General features: G+C 49.9%; 1 protein-coding gene across 3 annotated transcripts in view; it reads right to left on the bottom strand.

Moving 5' to 3' along the window:
- XKR6 (XK related 6) overlaps positions 1-18,388 on the bottom strand; it is a 183,381-nt gene extending 164,993 nt beyond the window's left edge. For 2 of the 3 annotated variants that reach the window (XM_087775528.1, XM_087775529.1), the window contains exon 1: positions 17,649-18,388. In XM_087775528.1, coding sequence (XP_087631654.1) covers positions 17,649-18,388 — 740 coding nt within the window. The remainder of the gene's footprint in view (positions 1-17,648) is intronic. The other variant, XR_015708375.1, reaches the window with a different exon arrangement.
- Between the last annotated feature and the right edge of the window lie 225 nt (positions 18,389-18,613).

The following is an 18,613-nucleotide window of genomic DNA, read 5'->3' as shown; positions in this document are numbered from 1 at the left end:
GTTTGGGATGGTAAATTTTCATGGTCATTCCCTGCTCCTATGAACATGCTTTTCTGAAATCTAATACAGTGCTTAACAGCACTTTCAGTAAAACCAGCCTTAATTTGTCAGGCTTTTAAGTTGCATTTCTATTATGAACCTTCTCTTTTGTTGCTGTCTTCTCAGCTAGTTCTTCATTATTGGTAGGAAGATGACCCTAAATGACTTCTGCTGCAATGAATGCCTCTTTACCTTAAATCACTATGAGCTTCTCAGCCTCTCACACTTTTCTAAACTTAGCACCTGTAGAGTTACACTCCCCCAATTTTGGGTTAATGTTAAGGGTCCCGAGCAGGAAGGCTGCCTGCTGAAGACCCAAGCTGGGACTAGCTAGGGTGGAAAAGTTGGGCTAGCAAGGCTACATCACAGTCTGATGGTGTTTAAGCCTCTCTCTGAGAATTTGAAGACTCTTTGGCTAAGAAATGACAACGGCATATTTTTCTTCCTTCGATTCCCTCTAGTTCTCACCCATTACGCCTGGCTGGAGGAGCTGGCTGGGCTCAGATGGGCTACAGGGGTATGGGCAACCGCCAGGCACTGCCTCTGCATTTGAGGCAAATAAGGCGAAGGTACCTGAGCTCCAAAAACTTGAAACTTCATGAGGGTCAATGGGTGGATGTAACCCCAGCAGATGATGCTGGAAGAGCAGGCAGAGTCAGCCTGGGACAGCTAGGAGCTCTCCCAGCAAATTTCTTAGGTGACCCAACAAGGTCCGCATGGAACAAAGGAAATATTGAAACTTAAAAAAAAAAAAAAAAATGTTGCTGTTCGCTGGTTTCTGCCACTCAGTTCCATAAACAGAACAAGCCCAAACCTGGAGACACTCGGTTTAAAAAAAAAATAACGACCAGAGCAATCCAATGCACTGATTACACAGAAACCCCAGGTTTGGGAACAGGTGACAGTCCAAATAAAACAGTTTGGCCTGCACTGATACTGCTGAAGAAAACAACAATACCTTCCAAGCCATAAGTTGAATACGCTCCCACAGAAGGAAAATGGGTGAAGAGCAGAAAACAGAAGACTGGCAATGTCAAGGGAAGAGGACATGGCTCATCTCGGAGCTCTTGACGGATGTCGGAGAACCGCACCTGCTGTGCAAACACGAACGCAGACCTGCAGTTACAGTTAACACAGATTAAGTGTCTTACTGAAAGGTTTCCTCTTGGAAAAGGGACTGGAAGAAAAATAAATTTATTTAAAGGTGACTGCTCTTTAAGCCTAATCGGTAAAAATCCACAGTTTTATGATGGTGGAATTGCTCCTAAGAATGCAGACTTCTATTTTAAGTGACTAACAGATGTTTTCACTGAGGATTTAGGACAGGAAGAATACAAATGCAATGATAATGGCAGCCTAATGAAGTTTAGTCTTCAGTTAATTCACACAGCCAATTAATACTATACCCAGTGGAAAGCGTTACCAAGGCAAGAACCCTTCCGTTGACCATAAGGGTCAATGCTAGGCAAAATATCCAGTCTAAACACGTGCATTTTAATTCTTTATTAGGGAAGAGTAAGCATGCTGTTAGAGGGCTGTGGTCCTTTATGAGCTGTAACTTCACAGCAGCGCACAAGATCCCAGCACCGGATCCCAACCAGAAACACTGCCCCGATTACAGTCCCGCTCCTTGAGCAGTCAGGAGGCTTAAACAGCTTTCTGTTCAAGTGAGCCCAATTTTCAACGTGGGAAATGGCACTAATTAATGAATTTTCAATGAGTACATCCTCGTTCATCAATTCCTACATGAAATACTTCAGCAGCTCCCCTCCAAAATACAAGTATGATTTCGCCTTTCCTCTCCATTTCCCCCAAAACGCGCTTTCAGGACCGTAGAAGTGACTCATTCAAAGCAAATGAAAGAGATGTGACCTTCCCAGTTTTTTTAGACACCTTTGTTAGCAGTCCTGGTTTACAAATCCCCTAATCCACTGAAAGAAAGGGGAAAATAATCCAGTCCCAGGCAAAGAAGTCAGCAAAGCCATCAGAAATTAAACTTAAACCCTGAATTCAAACTCCCTGCTGCAGTTACGTAGCTCCCGATAAGTGTAGTAGGTTTTTTTGCTCTGGAACACAGTGAAATACCAACAAGAAAAATATAAGGGTTAGAAATAATTTGGCCTCGCTGCTAAAGAACTGGTCACTTCCCAGGAACCGCAAGGAGCCAGTTCCTGGTTAAAGGAGCAGCAGGGAATTACGGTGAGATCTGCGCCTTCAAACAGAAAATTCAGTGGCTCATTCCAGGCAGAGCTTGATCACAACAAGGAAAAATAATGAGAGCCTTTAACGAAGCTCTAATTGTGCAACAAGCCATACCAGGAAAAAAACAAAACAAAACAAAACAAAACATTTTTATAAATGGAATTATTAAACTCCAGAGTGGTAAAACAAAGACTAAAACCATGTTCTGCACAAATGGTAATAAAGCATCAATTAAGGTGGTGTTTTGAAGCATACCGACGGCGGGATTATTCAGGTAAATGCTACGTTACCCAGGCAGAGTTTTAGTACTAGAAAGCAGTGTTTAATCTTACTTTTTGCTCTCCTGAATTTTTAGAAGGAAAATATTCCCCTCACTTAGGGTTAATTGGTATTTTCTTACGAGAATACGTGGGTTTTTTCAGCCCACCTCTGCAGACTCTCCTGCACATCCTGAGATAGGGGACATTATCAGAAAGGACCGAGCAATGAGACCATCCCTACCGGGTTCATTTGTCCCTTGTGCTCACTGTCTGACAAGCAGATTTCAAGCGGGTGTTTGCATCCTGATCAGGGAAGCCACACCAATTTTAGAGCAGCTGAGGAAATGCTCGAGAACATTTGACATTAGGGATGCCAAGGTTTTCACACAATAAAACTGTAGCTGATCAACCACAATTTTTTTGCAAAATTGTAAGTGACACCTGAAGTCCTGGCTCTATTCATCTGCTGAAGGATGATTAAGTTGAAAATCACAATTACTTCTAATTTTAAATAACTGATAGGTTTTTAACTCCCAACATACAGTAGCTAAGATGTAATATTACTGGGAGCTTTTTGAAACCAATCAATAACTATTAAAGCTGGATCCCATCAGCTACCACCAGGTATTAGCCACTTTCTTAATATTTCAAGTATTCAGTTATTCTTAGATACAGTTAAAGTAGTAAAATGAAGTGGTCTCACACTGACACTGCGATAAATATGAGATTAAATATAGAACAAATTTATTACTCCCTGAAGTCCTACTGAGTGTCCTGATTTTTCTGTATTCACAACAATATCGTTTACTTTGATGTTTTATTATCCCAGATTTAAAGCGCACAATTGAAAAGCAAGGAGCGTGCCGGTTCAAAGACCTAACCCAGCCACGCCGGGGACGAAGGAAACGCCAAACCGAACGGGCAGATCAAGATGATCGCCCTCTGACAGCCACCACGCCCCGCTTAAAGCGAGCGGCACGCAGACGCGAGTGATTTGTGACGCTGGGGGTGCGCGACACATGGCGGCACCCCCGGCATGCCTGCGGGCTGCCAGAGGAACGTGCCTGCAGGATAAGACTTTTCTTAATACCCCGCTTTGAAGCGAGCAGAATAATCAACCCATTTTTAAACCACTGTTTTTAAGGGCTCTGAGGTGTTTTAAAGTAAATCAGCTAATGACTCAGCTTGCTTTTAAAAAAAAAAAAACAAAACTAACGCACAAATTAAGTTCAGCTGGGTCTGGGTGAAGAAGGGTGACCCCAGCAGTGCACGTTTCTGGCTTGCTGCCTGTCCCGCGCTCCCAGGATGGTCCCAGCTTAACCCCAGCCGGCAACTCAGCCCCACGCAGCCACCACTCACTTTTCCCTGGTGGGATGGGGGAGAGAACTGAAAGAGTAAAAGTGAGAAAACTCGTGGGTTGAGATAAAGACAGTTTAATAGGTAAAGCAAAAGCTGCGCACACAAGCAAAGCAAAACAAGGAATTCATTCCCTCCTTCCCATCGGCAGGCGGGTGCTTAGCCATCCCCAGGAAAGCAGGGCTCCATCCCACGTAACGGTTACTTGGGAAGACAAACGCCATCACTCCAAACGTCCCCCCCCTTCCTCCTCCTTCCCCCAGCTCTATATGCTGAGCATAACGCCATATGGTGTGGGATATCCCTTTGGTCAGTTGGGGTCAGCTGTCCCAGCCGTGTCCCCTCCCAGCTTCTTGTGCACCCCCAGCCCACTCGCTGGTGGGGCGGCGTGAGGAGCAGAAAAGGCCTTGACTCCGTGTAAGCACTGCTCAGCAATAACGAAAACCTCTCTGTAGTATCAAGGCTGTTTCCAGCACAAATCCAAAACATAGCCCCATACCAGCTACTATGAAGAAAATTAACTCTATCCCAGCCAAAACCAGCACACCCCACCAGGTCCTCCCTGCAGAGCAAAGCATGCTGAAGAAAGCTGCAAGAGCCATGAACCATGTCCTCCCCTGTCAGCATCTGACCTGGTTGGGTTCACAAGGACACCAGCGTTTGGGTCTCAGCTAGATGGACATGCCTAGGCATTTCTCCTTTCTCCATTGCTCACCTGGGTTTCACCCTTAAGCATTAATGCTGAAGTGACCCACTGAATATAAATCTCCCAAAGGTGATATTTACAATCTAATCCAGTGAAGGGATCTGGGCTCCACTACTGGAGCACACGCATGGGCCATAAAATAAAATTAGACCCAAACAGGTAAACCATATGGTCACATCCGAAAGCTAGAAAAGGATTTTCATAGAATCACTGAATCATAGAACAGTTTGGGATGGAAGGGACCTTTAAAGGTCACCTAGTCCAACCCCCCTGAAATGAGGACGGACATCTTCAACCAGATCAGGTTGCTCAGAGCCCCATCCAACCTGACCTTGAATGTTTCCAGGGATGAGGAATCTACCACCTCTCTGGGCAACCCGTGCCCGTGTTTCTCCATTTTGCTAGAGACTCTGATAGGTTGGATACACCTTCATCAGCTGGGAAAAACCCTCACATATTCTCATCAGAAAATCGAAATTAACCCTAAGTAAGGGGAATATTTTCCTTCCAAAAGTGTTGCATCCTTCTGGGCTCCTTCTTGTAACATTAGGATGCTGCAGCCTCTGCAGCCCAACTGCTACAGGACCGTCCCTGGCATAATTTTGTCCGGCACCTACCAGCCCTCACCCCAGCAGCTCCTCAGCACCGCTCAGGAGTCGGCACAGCCCAGAAACCACTCCCAGCTGGCAGCCTGGAGGCAGCAACCCGCTCCTGAAAGCCAAGAAAGCTTAACAGGATAGAAACAGCCACACTATGCCAGCCCGTCTCAGGACCAGAGGACAAATCCTGCCACTACTTAGCTCGCAAGCGGAGACGCGGCCACTGAGGACTGGTTCCCAGCAGGCGAGACGAAGAGGGCTCCACGCTTCATGAGTGCACATGGTAGGATTTTGTGGTCTGTTATTCCAGGGAGCAGAGGAAAGCAATGGGATGAACTCACAGAGAGGCTCTTGTATCATCCAAAAGCAGGCTGTACCAGATTTTGGCCTGGAGCTTTTTCTGGCATCAGTGGTACGATGTGTTTACGTCAACGCGTGACAACAGAACAGGATGGACAAGGACTAAGGTAAGATCAAGCATTCAGGAGAAAAGCACGTCCTTCACAAAAAGAAGGGTACAAAAGTCTGTCGCACTGCCTTTCGACACAGCCATGTGCAGATGCAAAAGCCTCAACCTCCAGCTCCCGCTCCGGGTCTGATGCACATGACTTGGCAAGGCGCCGCTGCAGCTTTCCCCAAAGAAACCATTTCTTCCCCAGCCCAGTCGTAACAAACACTGGGAGACAAAGCTTTACAGCGACCTCTTCGCTATATCATCAAGTCACTGTGTCAGCGTGACAGCCTGTATATGGTGACTTCACGCCCCAACGTGAGTTCGCATCTTCCCTGGGAGAGGACTCGTAGCCGTAAGTCTCCCGCGAGGGAGGAACAGATGCATTTCTGCAGTCAGTGCTTCGAGAGTCGGCGGTGCACGCTGTTCCAAATTATTTCCATTCCTAATTAATATTCATAAACGAACCACAATACTGCGCCTTCAATCAGCCCTCACACACCACCCACGCTAGATGAAAGGACAACTACACCAGATAAGCAGTTTATTGGATCAAAAGTCCCCTTTAGACGAGAAGACAGCTATTGCACAGCGTAAAACTGATAGCATCCCATCACGGGAGTACACATGGAGGAAGTATCAGCAAATCTCCCTCTTTAAACCAGAGATTCAGCACAGAGAATGCACAACGCAATTATTATGTTAATTTACCTGCATTTTTTTGCCTGCTTGAGGCTTGAGCTGGAGGTAGGAACTTATGTTTGAAAAGCTGGCATTTTGTGTCACCGAAAATGGCTACTTCGAAAACCTCAATCGACACCCAATTATACCATCAGCGGTTCCAGTTTAATTCCCCATCCCTATCGTCAGCATCGCTGCCCCACCAGTCTCAAACGGTGTTGGGCGAGGACCTTGCCCTTCAGCTTTTGCTTTTCCCTGCCGCTTACATCTTGCTCAAGCAAGATCCAGAAAGTGCTTTTTCTTATCCTCCTCCCCAAACTCAGCCTAGGTGGCGGAAATCAAGGATCTCGTCCGCCCGTGCAGAACACGGCCTGGGGATAAAAGACTGGATGCAGCTGCCGAGCACTAGCCCTGCGTGAACAATAAATTAATTAAAAAGACACCTGACAAAATCACGTCAAGCCCACGTACAGTGATGGGAAGCATTTAATCCCTAACACCACATTCCCCTCTCTACCAAATAGGAAAATAGTATATCCCAGTGATAATGGCAAGATGGTTAATACGAGCAGAGAAACGCTTATTGCCCACCGCTTTCCAGAGCCGTTCCAGAGCCACGAGGGACTGAAACGGCCTGCCCAAGAAAAAGCATATTTACACCCATTGCCAGAAAGGGAAAGTATAAATATTTCCAAAGCTTTATGAAGGCTAGTATTACAGTCATGCTTTGAAAGGGAAAGAATAAAGCAAAATATTCAATTAGAAAAAATTACTATAATTGCAGGTTCTATTTTATCCCTCCATTAAAGCAATAAAGTGCCTCGAACTATTGCTGAGCTGGGATACAGAGCTTAGTGCTACTTAACATTTTAATATACATCCAGGGGGGCTAATTTAATTTAGAACTGCGTGAGGGTCTTCTCTCCTCCCTGGCCCCTGCTGCCTCCCCCAAACTTCTTAAAATATGGCTGGATATAAATGCACGCTTCTCCCCCACACCAAGGGATGTATCCGGAGAGCTGAGGCTGGACATAAATTCTGACACATGCCAGCACGCCTCCAAAGCCAAAGAGGACATCAGGCACAGACATGCACAGCACCACACATACAGACGCCCAGTTAAAAGTATGTTTGCCTGCACCTGAAAGCTCTGATGTCTGAAATATTATTTTTTTTATGGGAGGAAAATGTCCAATTTCTGCTCCCCGAACATCAAACAAAATCCTCTTGGAAATGTAAAATCATACCATTTTGCTCCAATAGCACATTAATCCCATGGGAAGGGATTTGCTATTGAAAGTCACTGAGCAAGCAACCGCTGTGGCTGAAGAAAGGGGCTCTTACTCCCAGCCCTGGCTCTCGCCACGCTTTCTCCACACTACAGCGCTACAAGCCACGGTTTTCTGAATATAACCTCGTTCCTCCCTGCGACAGAAGATAAGTGAATCTTATTTTAGGGAGCCCTTCATCCTTTTAATTAAACAAATTAATATCACTTCTCCGTATCTCATAGCCTCTATTATCTTTTGTGAACTCCTACAATTCTGTTGTAAAGATACATTGAAAAAGCGCTAATTGAGATAATCTCTGGAATTCAAGAGTTGGTGTATTTTTAGCCATGTTTTAAAACTATTTTCCCTTTGTTTCTGGAATGCCTCCCATCCTTCCTCCCATGCCAGACTGTTTACATTATTTAAATGCCTTCTGCTTATACCACTCTTTACAATTTTTACTTCAACAACATCGGCCTCCGTTGCTCTTTTTTCCCTCGCTTAGACATAACTGGGATGAATTCCAATCCCAAACTCAAAACCACTCCTGGTGCTTTACGGCTGTCTTCTGTGTTTGGTACATCAGGCAACGCATTACTGACAGTCCTATCATCCAGGACTGCCTGCGTGGGGGAACCAAGCACGAAGAGTTAAACTGTTCTTCTTTTACACCAGAAACTGGGAAAATGGTGATTTTCCCAGACACTGGAATTCTCCGCAAACTCACAGGGATACCTGTCATCTCCCTGCTTTAGCAGACAAGCCTGAGCCACCCCGCTGAAAGGATGAGGGAGCCCACCACTCCTTTATTTTTGTAGACGGCTGTAAATTCCAGTGCCCATCGTGGAAGCAGAAGCAGGGCCTGGCACCCCTGCCCCACCGCTGCCCTAGAGAAAACCCCATCGAGCGAGACCCGCGAGCTGGAGGAGGCTCCGGCAGCCGGCCACACTTCTCTGTCGCTTGCGTTTGATTTGCTTTTTCCACAGGTTTAATTAGAAAGGTGATAAAGGCAGCTCCAGGTGCCAGAGCCTTTTGCATTGTGGCTCCTGAAGAGTTTTTAATAACAGTTCTGCCAAATTGGTGGGGGTTTTATGGCACATTTTTCCCACATCAAGATGACCTGCAAAGGTAGAAAGGGTGATATAGCACAACAGCCTACTGAGTTTTTCCAGCATGAGTGCAGACCTCTGCAGTGTTAATTTAAGCCTGTTCACTACAGGCTTGTTTTTCTTAGTCCCCGTTCACAGACCATCTATGGCAGGGCACTAAGGCAGCACTCCTGTCTTAGTCCTATTTCCCACGGGGTTCTGGGACAAGCGAGAACATGCCTATTCCCTCAACCCATCCTGTCCAAAAGGGGATACAATACATAGATATTTATTTAGGATGCAAAATCCTCAACAGCTTCTGCAGCCGGTAAAGCAAATCATAACGTGCAACCGCGTAGGCAGAGCGGACCAGAGGAAGAGGAGGTCCTCGCGATAAAGGCTCTGGGCTTGAATACAGGAGGTTTCAGCGAAGCTGCCAATCCTGCAAAAGATCTTCTGTGTTGCTGAAGTCACTTAAGGACAGACTGTGAATATTTCATAGGTGAACCGGAGCTCTCACAGATTTCAGAAGAAAGAAGACGTGAGGAGAAGCACAGTCTTCAGGTCCCGTTATAGTTTTGGGGACACATTTAAGATTGCCTTTCGCTCTATTTTTTGTCTCTTGGCCAAGATCCGATTTTGCTCTAACAGGGCTGCTGGTTCAGCTAAGGCTCTGAGACACTGATGGAAGGAATAACACACCCATTTATACTGAAATAACCAAAGCAGACACAGACACGTAGCTTAGCCATCCAAGCGTGTGCATGCTTTAAATGCAGTACTCAGTCCATGGGTCAGATTTGCCCAAGGGCGGACAAAGAGCAACTCCTGAGACTCCTCCTGAGGAATGTAAACGTGGGTCCTGTGCTACAGTAGTTACATATAACTAAACACAGGCTGAAACTGGAATACAAGGTGGTGAGCAATACAAATTCGCCGAGTAGGGGGAGCCGCAAAAAATACAAAAATAAAAATCCAGCCATGGGGAGCTGCAGTGGGCTGCTACCAGCCACCCTGGGACACAGCCCAGTGCTCAGTCCCACAACCCAGGAAATTTTCGGTGCATCCTTGACACTGCGGGCACCACCAGTCCCCAAGGACACGGGGCATGTTCATGTTGATCTGCCCAGCACAGATTGTGCTGTTCTGCTCTACACAGTTAGAAACGCAGGTTATTCCTCCCACTGCCAGACTGCCGCTAGGTTTGAGGATTTTCTACAGATCCTTCTCCCCAGGACAGCTCTTTTTCCATTTTCTTGGGATCCAGTTTGAAAAAGCATCTCAGTGCCCTAAAGCAGTCATAGCAGACTAGCGTATCAGTCTGAATCCCAGCACACCAGAAGAAGGTGGGTCAATAAAGTAACAATATTTGGCACATGTTCTTTGCTTATACCTTTAATTACAATTTAATTTTATCTCTAGCTATAGCAAAGCATTACTCTGATTCATAGTTCCTCCTGCCTAAAAGCTTTCAGGTATTAAAACACTGGCAGCTTATACTACCACTGATTTTCATGACAGTGAGGTGCTAAAAATCAAGTCAGGATTCAAGGGAAAGAAAGCAAAATGAAAGAACCGGGAGAAGTTCGGTGAGGGATCCAGACTTCTCCAGAGGCTCACCTTCATTCCCTAAGGAAAATAACACGTTTGACGTCCAATTTCTGTTCCTTGCAGTCTCAAGACAGCAAAAGCAGCTCTCCTCCAAAGAGATGCTTTATCACCATCAGTTCTACCTCCATCCTTTTCATTAAAGGAAATGCTCCCTGAATAACCTACATTTGTACTGAGAGGAGAACCACTGCAAGGAATAAAGCTAGCTCAATGCAGCTAAAAGCAAAATGGAAGTGTCTAGAAAAGTGGAAAATAGAGAGCTTATAATTTTAACAGAAAAAAAAAAAAAAGGTGAGCCGCCTTTCCTCCTTCCCTTGGCACCCTGCCTCCCCTCCACCAGGAAGAGTGCTTTCAGGTTGCCACTGGCATCAGAGATAAAGCCATAGAGCACCTGGAAAAAAAGGCATGACTGCCTTTTCCCTAGAGTTCAGTGTGAAGCCTGAGCAACTGAAAAGGGACGTTCTGGTCAAAGACCATGCAGGTAGCAGCATTTAGGAAAGCAGCCTGCAACCCAACTTCAAAGCAGCTGTCTTCCCTTACAGTTTTTGGACTCCTGGAGATAGTCTCTTGAAAATACCTAGCACCAGTGTCCTTGCCTTGAAAGCCATGGAAACTTTATGCTGGTTCCAGTAGGAACAAAGTCAGGTCAACAAAGCATTCCTGCTTCCCCTTCTTCCTCCCCACATACCACGGTGGAGAGGTGATGAGCTGGTGTCGCCGCAGGACCACCTTACCACAGGGCAGCATCCCCAGATCCCAGAGGAAACCAAACTCCAGTTTCTCCTCCAAATCCCGCTCACCCACCTACCCAAGCCACGCTGTCCCTGGAGAAACACTGAATTGCATGGGAAGGCGAGTTCCCACCAGGTCAGGGCAGCACACTATTTCTCCCAAGAAAAGGTTTGGAGAAAACTCTGCCCTCCCAAGGCTGGCGCAGCAGATCTGCTTCAACATCTGTGGTTTGACCCCCTCTAGTGGGTAGCACTCAACAAGACACGGAGCCTCGCCACCACCCCGCAACCAATGGAGACCCTACTCAAGTGATAAAACCTTTTTTTCATTACTACGATGATGATGATTATTTTCACACACACACAACCTACCTGCCTTGCTCTCCAGATTCAATGTCTTTGGACCTCTACACCCGCAGCTCAGCACTTACAGAGATCCCGTAGAAAACTCTTAGAAATGGGGGCAGAGCGGGTAAGGTTTTTGGAAGGGAGAACCACTTTGCTGGAAAAAAAAAAAGCTATACCCCAGACCTGATTTTGTAGGGAGAACATATTTATCATCTATCCCAGAATGTCTTCCCTCTGCCAACTTGTCAAAAGCTGACAAAACTCCATACTATAAAAGCAAGCTGTTAAAACTTGGCTAAAGGGAAAAACTTAGCTGCCAGACAAGCTAACCAGAAAAAGCTGAAAAAAATATTCCAGTGTGCCAGGGAAGGCAGTAAATTTACAGAAAGGCTCTACAGAGCTGCACATCCCAAACCAAGACAACGAGGCAGCATTAGGCCAGCAGCTTCTCATTCATCCGTCATTTGACAAGCAGATGTCTCCCACTTCAAGTGACTTGGGCAGAGATCTTAAGAGTTGTAGCTGCCTGTATTTCTAAACTATCCGAAGTAGCATGTATCTAACTCACAGTTCATCCCAGAACGAAGTATTTTAGCAGAGCCTAAACCCACTCATCACATAGTCATTAAATACCACGTATCCCATTTAAACCCATTGATTCATCCTTCCACCTCCGGGCATGCCGAAAGATGAACAACTCATAGATTTGGTCTTTCCACTAATAAAAAAGATGCCAAGTCTTTGCCTAAATTTTAGGAAATTTTCTTTTAATCACACGCATACACAAGGTGTTTTTAATGTCAAAACAGTGACAAGGGTTGTTCTGGTTTGTTTGTGGCTTTTTTCACAGAATGTTTTTCTTCTAAATATGTATTCAATCTGTTTTAAAAACAAAACCCACAAACATATTACATTCAAGTCACGAAACTTACCCTTACTGACAGTTTAACAGACACAGAGTGATTTCCAGCTGATCAGCATTCATTTTAGCTCAAACTCCACATACTGTTAATCCAATGGAATCCAATAATGTTTTCTTTAATAGCACGCCGCAACGCAAAGGATCGTACTTTATACTCTAAACCTTGTACTCCAGGACAGCAACCATGACCCACTAACCCACTTACAACAGAGGTTAAAGAAAGGTACATCAGAGGCAGAAGTTATACTCTTAATTGTCATTAACACAACTTGTGCAACTATCCAAGATAGGAAAACTCCAAGTCAAAACTATTTCTCCTGAATTTACCCAGCTGAATGGCTTCAGCGAAAGCAACAGCCCTGGCAAGCTCTGACGACTGACCCGCCGTCAGCCTATTTCCAGCAAAACCACAGCACTGCAACATCCCTCCTCAATGAACAGCCCTTCTGCAGCTTGCAGTGCAGCAGCTCGATAGCGAGCGTAACGTGCCCCAACTGGCATCCTTTGCTTTTGGGACAGTCTGGCTGAATTGTTCCAGTCCTCAGGATAATCTAAGGGATTCGAGGTGAAAGGTGAAAATTGTAGATTTATGAAGGTGAAACCCCAAGACGTGAGCTTTATCAGCGGGGAATGCCATTTGAGATCATACCGCTTCAAGCAACAATTAAAAATCTATATATACATATATATGTATACACACACATGTTTTTACAATGTATATGTATACTTCCTTTCCAGCAGCCACTCTAGGCAAGCAGTATTAACACAGCCTTCGGTTCTCAGCTGAGCAAAAAACAACCACAAAAAAAAACAGGAATATCATTAAGCCCCCCCCCAGCACCGGCACTGCCCCCCCCCAGCACTCCCGCCCGGTCACGATTCACTCCCTGAATAGGACAACAGAGGACATGAACAGAAGACAGAGCCCCCACCAAGATTGCTCAAAACCAACAAGCTGCTGCTCCCACAATCCTGACAAAACGAAGAGACAATCTTTCTAAAATAAGAGCCTGACGTATGTTTATATTTCTGCCATAAAATGTTATTTATTCATCATCTTATTGGCAAGTCTTCCCAATATTTAGGAACAGAAGTCCCTACAGGAATTGCGTTATCCCTCAAAACCCGGATTACCTAACGTATTCAGGACGAGGATTTCTGTACAACTTCAACCTGCCCCCTCTATTTTCTATGACTCCGCTTCCAGCTGCTGAGCAACAGCCACAACAGCCTCCACATATCATACAATCCCGATTACGCTACATGCAGTCGCAGCGCGTATCCGTGATTACGCAGGAAACCAGGCTCGGTGCATCACGCGCTGAACTTACATCGTCCCAGGTCTTCCTTCTCCGTCCCCACGTATAAACTTCTTACCAGCACGATGCGATTTAGCTGCAGGCGAACGCCGCTAAAACAGCGCTTTTCAGTATTAGTCCCATCACCGCATTCAAGATTAATTTTAATGGCGTTTGCAATAGCTATAGTGGGAATGTATAAATACACCCTCGTGGAGGCTGCCCCACTGATCCCGTGAAGTTATCCTTGCTTTGGTCAGATACCGGGAGGCAGCTCCACGCTGACCACGCTGTTCAGCGTGCCTTAAAAGCCAGGAGCCGTGTGCTAGCGGGATTAGCGATCAACAGGAGAGAAAGCTCCCGTATTTCACCTAACGTGATCTGGTCTGCAGAGCTCCTTTTCAGTCCCTTTCGGCAGTCTCAGCCCTGCACAACCTCTGAAGCAAACGTTTTTCCTCTGCATTAACACAGCAGGGAAAAGTCTGGGCAACTTCAGCTTTGCTTCTTCGTATTACCAAAAAAAAAAAAAAATCACCCCTCTGTCTCCGCATCGCTTCAGTGTCCCCCTCCCCACCTTGTTCACTCAAGCGTGCCAGGGCATGGGGTGTTTTTGCAAACCCCGGCTAATACACCATTATTTCTTTTGCCTGGCTCCAAGAACAGAAAAATCCAACTTGCCAGAGGAGCATCTGCATCGAGAACTGCTTTTGCTGATGGGATCAGCACTCGGGAGTACCAGGGAAAGCAGGAGAAAGGGTCGCGTACCAATTCATCATCCTCGCACGCATCACCCACAGACGTCCCCCTCCCGCATCTCAACCGCAGAAAAAAAAAAGAAAAATAATAAAGTAAACCCCCAAGCAGAAGTTAAGAACAAATGTGCTTTGAACGCTACACAAATGACATTGAAGATGCAGAAGAAATATGTATTTGCTGTTGCGCTGCACGATTTCATGGGCTTATTTCCTCGGTATACATTTCACGCACCCTTCCCACACAGATCCCCTCCCCTCCACCCCCTCGGCTTCTTTAAAAAAAAATTAAAAAAAAAATAAAAATCTTTGATGTGTATATTCATTCTATGTCAAGAGAGCGGTGTCCTCAGAAGAGGTGTCAAGGCCCTCCCCTGCCTCCACCCACGCAGCCCTCCCCCAGGCTCAACCATGCTGTCTCCATCTTAACTCCAGCCACTTCTTCACCGATTTCATTAGGCAGCAGAGTTAACCCCTTCGCCTACCCAGATGTAGGGGGAAAAAAAAGGACCTCCCCATCAATCATCACTTTCTGCCTTCTCCTTCATCTTTTGTTCTCATCCATACCTCAGCAAAAAATTCCTAAAATCCACCAGAGAGGTTATTTTTGCCCCATTAATTCATCCGGGAAATAGCAATGCAGGGATATTAACCCTTCCAGCGAGCCCCTCCAGGGCTTCCCACTGCTTCACCATGACATGCCATCTTCTCCCCCCTTAAAAAAATTCAGCGTCTTCTCCCTAAGGATCATTTTAAAAGCCACAAAACGCAACTGACCCCATCTGCAGCCTCTTCCCTACAGTCTAACCCATCCGCGGGGTGGAGGGGTGCATCCATCACCCCGTGACACATCCCGGAGACTTCCCTCCACCCTCCATCACCCATACCTCACACCCCTTCCATCTTATTAACCCCTGTCCCATCTCAGAGGACGCCGGGCCACGCCAGGTCTTTACAGTTGTCCTTACAACACCCCTTTCGGTAAGACTGACATCTCTGTGGAAGTGTTTGCATCTACAGGCTTTCATCCCGGAGAATCCCTCCCTGCCTCCTCCCACATCTCTTTTGGGGGAGGATAACGCAGTTTCCAGCTCACTCTGGAGGATTTTTTTTTATTCCCACTGAGCCTGAGGTCACATCCAGACCCTTCCTCTGGCCAACATCTCCTCTACCCCAGGACCTCTCCTGCTGGAGGGGAACAGTCCCCGTCCCTGACCTTCAGTCTCACACTGGCAACCCCAACGCCGTCCCCACTCCCTCGAGGAGAAGGCTTCTTCTTTTGCCAAAGCCACAGCCGAGGCATCACGCTGCATTTTTCCACTCCCACAACCTGCTCCTTCGGCGCAGGGGGGGTCAGCGAGCCGGGGGGCTCCCCCTCCGCCGGGTGGGGAGAGGCTCTCGGGGATGGATGCGACCCTCGCCCCCTCGTCATCTACGGGGGGTTCGATCCACGCCAAGAGGACACCAACCCTCTGGAAAGGGCACATCCCAGCACTCGGCAGCTGGGGGCCCACCGTCCGCCCCCCCCCCCCCCCCCCCCGCAGACCCTCTCTGGAGCAGCCCCCCGCTTTCTGTGGGGCCTTTCCCTTGCCGGCTCTGGAAGGGGAGCGGTGGGGCAAGCCCTCCCCAGGGCCACAGGACCTCCCTCTGCAGCGCTGCCGGTGCCAGGGTCACCCCCAGCCCCCGGGCCTGCCTCCACGCTGTCACCCATGGGGTGTCCCCCCCAGTAGCTCCTCTCAGGAAGAGCAGCTCCACCCCACCGTCCTGCCCCATGTCTGTGGGGTGGCAAGAGCCCACCTCATCCCTTGAGGCACCACTTACAGCCCCAGGGTGCTAGGACCCTTTCCACCCCCCATGCTTGTGGGGGGCACCGACCTGTGTCCCCTCCATGCCGTGAGGTGACAGCAGCCACCATTCCCCTCTCCCCAGCCCCACACACTCATTTGGGGGGCACCTCTCCTCCCTTCGAGGCTCTCTTCAGTGAAGCAGGGGTCACCCCAAATCTCCACATGGGGGGACTGACCCACGTCCTGCTTGGACCAACAAGCCCCGCTCCTCCCACTTCAGCCCCACAGACACATTTTTGGGGAACTTCTCTTCCCCTTGGATGTCCCCTCAGCACAAGGGGGGCCGTCACACCTCCTCTACCTGGGGTGCACTGACCCATGTCCACCTCGGACCGTGAGGTGACAACAACCCCCATGACCCCCACCTCAGCCCCCCAGGCTCATTTTGTGGGAATTTCTCTTCCCTTTGGGTCTCTCCTCACCCAAAGTGGGAGTAACCCCCGAATCCCGCCTCCTTCTCCACGTGGGGGACACTGCACTGACCACGACCACCTCAGACCACGAGGTGATGCTGACCCATGTCCATCTCAGACCACGAGCTGACAGTGGCCCCCCTTTGCCCCACCACATCCAGGGGACAGCAACCCATCTCTGCCTCAAACCATGAGGTGACACTGACCCACATCCACCCCAGACCATGAGGTGACACTGACCCCCATTGGCCCCACCTCAGCCAGGGGACGGTGACTCACCTCAAACCATGAGGTGACGGTGACCTCCATCCACCCCACCTCAGCCAGGAGACAGTGACCCACCTCCACCTCAAACCATGAGGTGACACTGACCCATGTCCACCTCAGACCACAAGGTGACAGCAATGCCCATCCGCCCCACCTCAGCTGGAGGACAATGACCCACCTCAAACCATGAGGTGACACTGACCCACGTCCACCTCAGACCATGAGGTGATGGTGACCCCCATTGGCCCCACCTCAGCGAGGGGACAGCAACCCGCATCCACCTCAAACCACTAGGTGACAGCGATGCCATCTGCCCCACCTCAGCCAGGGGACACCGATCCACCTCAGACCATGAGGTGACGGCCACCCCCATCTGCCCCACCTTGGCCAGGAGACACCGATCCACTTCAGACCATGAGGTGACACTGACCCCCATCCACTTCAAACCATGAGGTGACAGCGATGCCCATCTGCCCCACCTCAGCCAGGGGACACCGATCCACCTCAGACCATGAGGTGACACTGACCCACGTCCACTCCAGACCATGAGGTGACACTGACCCTCATCCGCCTCAAACCATGAGGCGACACCGACCCACGTCCACCTCGGACCAGGAGCTGACAACGACCGCCATCCATCCACCCCACCTCGACCAGAGGACGCTGACCCACCTCAAACCACGAGGCAGTGACGCCCGCCCGCCCCACCTCGGCCAGGGGACAGCGACCCACCGCCATGTCGGGCACCGAGCTGACGGCCACCCTCGCTCCCCGCCCGGTCGGGGGGAACCCGTCGGCCCCCTTACCTCCAGACCTGCCCCATCTGCAGCAGGTGGATGACGGTCTGCCAGACCCAGACGGAGATCCTGCAGAGGCGCTGCGCCCCGGGGGTGACGGTGCCGCCGGCTCCTCCTACCCCGCCGGCGGGTCCCCCCCGGCGGCCGACGGCCCCCATCATGGGCGGCCCGCGGCTGCTGAGGCCCTGCACGGCGCCCAGCCCGCCGCCCGTGAAGTCCTGCACGAACCAGCGAAAGCTGAGGATCTGCACCAGCACCGAGGGCAGCAGCACGAAGGCCAGCGTCAGGCCGCACCAGACGTAGTCCCGCCGGCCGTAGTGGTGCAGCGCCAGCCACAGGTCCGTGCCCACGTCCCCCAGCAGCACCAGCAGCGCCAGCACGATCCACAGGCAGTCCAGCCACGGCCGTTCGGCCGCCTCGCCGGCCTCCGGCGCCCGCGGCGGCCCCTCGGCGGCGGGGCGCGGGGCCAGCGGCTCGGCGGCGGCGGCGGCGGCCGCCCGCCCGAAGAGGCTCCGCAGGCAGGCGCTCCGGCAGCCCCAGTAGCACGACGACGTGTTGCAGCAGTGGCAGATGTGCAAGGAGCTGCTGCCGCCCGGCTCCTCCGCGCCCTCGGCCGCCGCTGCCCCGACGCCGCCGCCGCCGCCGGGGCCGCAGACGCCCGCCGCCGCCGCCGCCGCCGCCGCCTCGTCCAGGTTGTGCAGCTGGGCGAAGCCCACGCCGCCGCCGCCGCCATCCGACTTGGCCGCCATCTTGCTGCCGCCGCCGCCGCCGCCGCGTCTCCGGCCCCTTCGCCGGGCGCGCTCGCTCGCTCTGCCCCCCCCCGTCCCCGCTCCCGGCACCCCCCCACCCGCCGCCCGCCCGCCTGCCCGCCCGCCGCTTCCGGGGGCGGCGCTTCCGCGCCCGCGCAGGACGGGCCCGGGCCGCCTAGCGACCGCGCGGGGCAGCGCCGCCGCGGCCGGGACCGGCCGGCGGCG

The sequence above is a fragment of the Nipponia nippon genome, unplaced genomic scaffold, assembly GCF_047370975.1.
Source record: "Nipponia nippon isolate SJK-2023a ecotype South Korea unplaced genomic scaffold, ASM4737097v1 scaffold_4, whole genome shotgun sequence".
Taxonomy (NCBI): domain Eukaryota; kingdom Metazoa; phylum Chordata; class Aves; order Pelecaniformes; family Threskiornithidae; genus Nipponia; species Nipponia nippon.
The sequence above is the reverse complement of the archived record's forward strand: the minus strand, read 5'-3'. Positions and strand labels throughout refer to the sequence as shown.